The sequence below is a fragment of the Chanos chanos genome, chromosome 15 (assembly GCF_902362185.1).
Source record: "Chanos chanos chromosome 15, fChaCha1.1, whole genome shotgun sequence".
NCBI classification, from domain to species: Eukaryota; Metazoa; Chordata; class Actinopteri; order Gonorynchiformes; family Chanidae; genus Chanos; species Chanos chanos.
Window position 1 is genome coordinate 4,347,447 of NC_044509.1, and position 5,000 is coordinate 4,352,446.

The 5,000-nt window shown below is 48.5% G+C and overlaps 1 protein-coding gene across 1 annotated transcript in view; it reads left to right on the forward strand.

Moving 5' to 3' along the window:
- zzef1 (zinc finger, ZZ-type with EF hand domain 1) overlaps positions 1–5,000 on the forward strand; it is a 49,301-nt gene that overhangs the window by 32,177 nt on the left and 12,124 nt on the right. Inside the window, exons 40-45 of the mRNA XM_030792698.1 lie at positions 128–408; positions 1,267–1,441; positions 2,016–2,148; positions 3,179–3,405; positions 4,239–4,568; positions 4,777–4,877. Coding sequence (XP_030648558.1) covers positions 128–408; positions 1,267–1,441; positions 2,016–2,148; positions 3,179–3,405; positions 4,239–4,568; positions 4,777–4,877 — 1,247 coding nt within the window. The remainder of the gene's footprint in view (positions 1–127; positions 409–1,266; positions 1,442–2,015; positions 2,149–3,178; positions 3,406–4,238; positions 4,569–4,776; positions 4,878–5,000) is intronic.

Here is a 5,000-nt window from a genome sequence, read left to right on the forward strand (position 1 = left end):
AACCCGCTATTCTCTTTAAGATTTAATTCACCTTCAAAAAAAAGCCCAAAAACCAAAAAAAACATTACTCTAAAGAATGGGACCGGACAGAGGCAGTCAATTGACCTTTGACCTTTGACCTCCGCAGGGCCACGCCCTGTCCCTGTCCGGCCTGAGTCCCATTCTCCCTCTGCTGTTCCGCGTGGTCATCTCCAACGCCGGCTGCCTGAACGAGACCTACCACCTGACCCTGGGGCTCCTGGGCCAGCTGCTCCTGCGGATCTCTCCGGAAGAGGCCGACGCCGCCGTCACCGAGGCCCTGGCCGACAAGTGTGAGCTCCTGGCCCTGGGAGACGCGGCTGTCCCAGACACACACGGCTGGAGAACCACGCAACTCCTCTACAGCCTAGGAGCAGTGTGTCTGGACAGGTAAGACCACAGAGACCAGCACAGTGAACCTGAATATCCATTAAACCTACATTACAGTCTGCATAAAACACAGAGACTGACACAGTGAACCTGAATATCTATTAAACCTACATTACAGTCTGAGTGAAACACAGAGACTGACACAGTCCAGTAAACCTACATTACAGTCTGAGTAAGGCTGTTGAACTGAGCTGTCTCCGGGCTGTAGTGTCCAGAGGAGGTCAGTAAGGCTGTTGAACTGAGCTGTCTCCGGGCTGTAGTGTCCAGAGGAGGTCAGTAAGGCTGTTGAACTGAGCTGTCTCCGGGCTGCAGTGTCCAGAGGAGGTCAGTAAGGCTGTTGAACTGAGCTGTCTCCGGGCTGTAGTGTCCAGAGGAGGTCAGATCGTGAATTGTGATCGGATATTATTCATCATTCAGGACTTCCTGCAGCCTCAGCAGGTTCTGGCCTTCCCGTTGACTCCTGTAAACAAAATTAAGGACAGAGAAAGAATAAATCAGTATAATCACTATACAGTTCACTGTTATCAGCTTGTCTGAGCCTTCTGTGTTTTGGTAATATCAAACAAAATACTGCCCTGCCTCTGCAGAATTTTACCTCTGACTAAATTCAACTGATAGTGAGTAATGGTCTATGTGGTTTTAATCAGTCACTTCAAATGGACTAAATGACGGAAATGTTTCACCTGGGAGATCTTATTTATTTTTGGACTGGTTATATACGGTCCATGTTTTTTTATGTGTGTGTGCTCAATGTCATATTTGATTTAATTTTCAATTCTCTGCTTTGTGTGTGTGTGTGTGTGTGTGTGTGTGTGTGTGTGTGTGTGTGTGTGTGTGTGTGTGTTTATGGTAAACCAGTCGTATAGGTCTGGACTGGGCATGCTCAGTAGCAGATATCTTGCGGAGTTTGAACGCGTATCCTCAGTGGGGTTCGGTTATAGCCGCCTTCACTGATCACTGCATTCAACAGTTACCACAGCAACTCAGACGCACCAATCTCTTCACACTTCTGGTCCTGGTGGGCTTCCCCGAGGTATGACCTGTCTGTCTGCCTGCCTGTCTGTTTGTCTGTCTGCCTGCCTGTCTGTTTGACTGTCTGCCTGCCTGCCTGTTTGCCTGTCTGTTTGACTGTCTGCCTGCCTGTCTGTTTGACTGTCTGCCTGCCTGTCTGTTTGACTGTCTGCCTGCCTGCCTGTTTGCCTGTCTGTTTGACTGTCTGCCTGCCTGTCTGTTTGACTGTCTGCCTGCCTGTCTGTTTGACTGTCTGCCTGCCTGCCTGTTTGCCTGTCTGTTTGACTGTCTGCCTGCCTGCCTGTTTGCCTGTCTGTTTGACTGTGTCTATCCAGCTGTTTGTCTGCCTGCCTGCCTGCCTGTGTGTCTGCCTGTATCTGTCTGCCTGCCTTGTCTGTCTGTTTGACTGTCTCTCTGTCATGCATGCACTGGATAACATTAGCGTGTACAGGGAGGAGTAACATCTTTGAGTGTCTCTCCTAAAACCCCGTAACGATCGTTCACGTTTCTTATGTATCGAGCGTGAACCGTTAACCGTGAACCGTTAACGATGCGACTTGATACCAGGCATGATGAATTCCCATCATCCTTTGCAGGTGTTGTGTATGGGCACGCAGGCGGTGTTCATTGACAACGCCAACGAACAGCACAACATGATCCTGCTCAAGCATTTCACCGAGAAGAACCGGGCCGCGGTGGTGGACGTGAAGACGCGCAAACGCAGGACGGGTAAGGTCTCGAGAGACACGGAGAGCTCGGTCTTCACGACTCTCTCTCCGCGTTGTTTCTTTTCCTTTTTACGGTCACATTCCGTTTCGTAAAGCAAAATTCAATTCAAAATGGGTTCAGGTGGCAGTTCAGTCATTTACAGTTACCTGTACGGTATATTTACAGCCCAGTTCGGTAATTTACATAAAAGGCCACGTGATGTGATGACCCGTGGACGCAGGTCCGACCCGTCTGGCCCGTCAGCTTTTGCAGTACGGGTTCTAAGCCTTGGTTCAGTTCCCGTTGCAAGTTTGCAACCGTGTTTTCTCACTTAAACAACAGTTTAATTTTTTTTTCCCCCAGTGTCTCTGAGGGTGGAAGGGTTTTGACTAGGTGACACACACACACGAGTATAAACACACACGAGTATAAACACACACACACGAGTATAAACACACACGAGTATAAACACACACACACGAGTATAAACACACACATGAGTATTAACACACATGTGTATAAACACAGATGAGTATAAACACACACATGAGTATTAACACACATGTGTATAAACACACGTGTATAAACACATATGAGTAAAAACACAGATGAGTATAAACACACATGAGTGAGTGCAGTTGTCCTGCTAAAACTGATTCTGTCCCGTTCACACCACCTTTACTGTGTGATAATCAAATGAGCTCTGTCCCTTTAGCAGACTGCAGGGCTTAAAGACATTTAGGAGCACTGAGCAAACCGAAATTGCACTCTCTCTACCTCAGCTGTGCAATTATTAGCTTAATAGCCACAGTTACGTTTCATATAATTCCATCTCACTTTCATTAAACACCCTGTGGCAGTTACACACAGAATTTTTGTAATGGTTCTTACAAAACTGCTAATATGTGATTATTATAAAATAAACATTTTGGACAACTGGTGATCACCTGAACACAGTGTGGTTCGTGAGGACATCTGTGATAGTGTGTTAATAATGCCCGTGTTGGTATTCAGACAGCTCAGCTGACGCCTCTCTCGGGTTTGTCCACAGTGAAGGACTACCAGCTGGTTCAGGCCCAGGACTGCAGCGGTCCTGACTCCCAGACGAGGAGCGCCAGTCAGGACGACTCCTCCGCCCATCTCAGCCGGTACCTCCGCAACTTCATCTCCATCGTCACGCACCTCCTGCAGGTGGGAGTGGACAGCACTGCTCCTGACGCCGTGGAGGCCACATGGTTACTCTCACTCGCTTTAAAGGGACTCTACAACACACTCAAGGTACGGTATACATACACACACACACACACACACACACGCACGCACACACACACACACACGCACACACACACACACACACACACACACAGATGGTTACTCTCACTCGCTTTAAAGGGACTCTACAACACACTCAAGGTACGGTATACATACACACACACACACACACACACACACACACACACTTGCATGTATGCACACACACACACGCATGCGCACATACACATGGACACACATGAGCATACACACAAAATAGATTTATAAGCAGTAATCAATGCTGAATCTGACTGGCATATGTCTGTGCGTCTGTGTGTGCATCTGTGTGTACGTCTGTGTGTGTGTGTGTGTGTGTGTGTGTGTGTACGTCTGTGTGTGTGTGTGTGTGTGCGTGCGTGTGTGTGTGTGTGTGTGTGCGTGTGTGTACGTCTGTGTGTGTGTGTGTGTGTGTGTGCGTGCGTGCGTGTGTGTGTGTGTGTGTGTGTGCGTGTGTGTACGTCTGTGTGTGTGTGTGCGTGTGTGTGTGTGCGTGTGTGTGTGTGTGTGTGTGCGTGTGTGTGTGTGTGTGTGTGTGTGCGTCTGTGTGTGTGTGTGCGTCTGTGTGTGTGTGTGTACGTCTGTGTGTGTGTGTGTGTGTGCGTGTGTGTACGTCTGTGTGTGTGTGCGTGTCTGTGTGTGTGTGTGTGCGTGTGTGTGTGTGTGTGCGTGTGTGTGTGTGTGTGCGTGTGTGTGTGTGTGTATGTGTATGTGCGTGTGTGTGTGCGTGTGTGTGTGTGTGTGTGTGTGTGTGTGTGCGTGTATGCGTGTGTGTGCGTGTGTGTGTGTGCGCATTCATACAGAAGCACGGTGTGGAGCAGGCCCAGGACGCGATCCAGCGGTCTGGTTTGACTCAGCTCCTGGTGAGAAAGTGCAGTAAAGGGACAGGCTTCAGTAAGACCTGGCTCCTACGCGACCTGGAAATACTCTCCATCATGCTCTACTCCTCCAAACGGGAGATCCACTCCATGGCCGAGGACACGGAGGGAGAGGGGGAGGGAGACAAGGAGGAGGAGAGGGACAGAGAGAAGGAGCACGACTCGGATCACTCCAGCTGCTGCGCTGACGAAACCGACCCAAACCACCCCGACCCCCTGGAGGGCCTGGACGAGGAGACCAAGATCTGCTTCCAGGTCAGTGAGAAGTCCCAGTACGCCCAGTTTCAGAAATGAAACCAGTGTTTCTTTTTATCTGATATTGAGCCTAGAGAATTTAAAACTGAAATTGTTTTGTATATGCATTATAAGAAAGGTGGTTACAGTTCGTCATTTTGATGTGATTGGTCATTCTGTTCGATTTGATTTCCCAAATCTGATGACTGTTTCTTTATGGGCGTTGCAGATTACCCATGATGCTTTGAATGCTCCGTTGCACATCCTGAGAGCCATGTACGAACTCCAGATGAAGAGGACAGACTCCTTCTTCCTTGAGGTCCAGAAGAGGTGAGGAAAAGAACCATCGAAATTTTAAAAACTTTTGTTCATTGTTCATGACATTTTTTTATTGATACACCCCAATGCTACATCTCTTAAAAAAACAGACAGGGACGTCCCATCATTGAACAA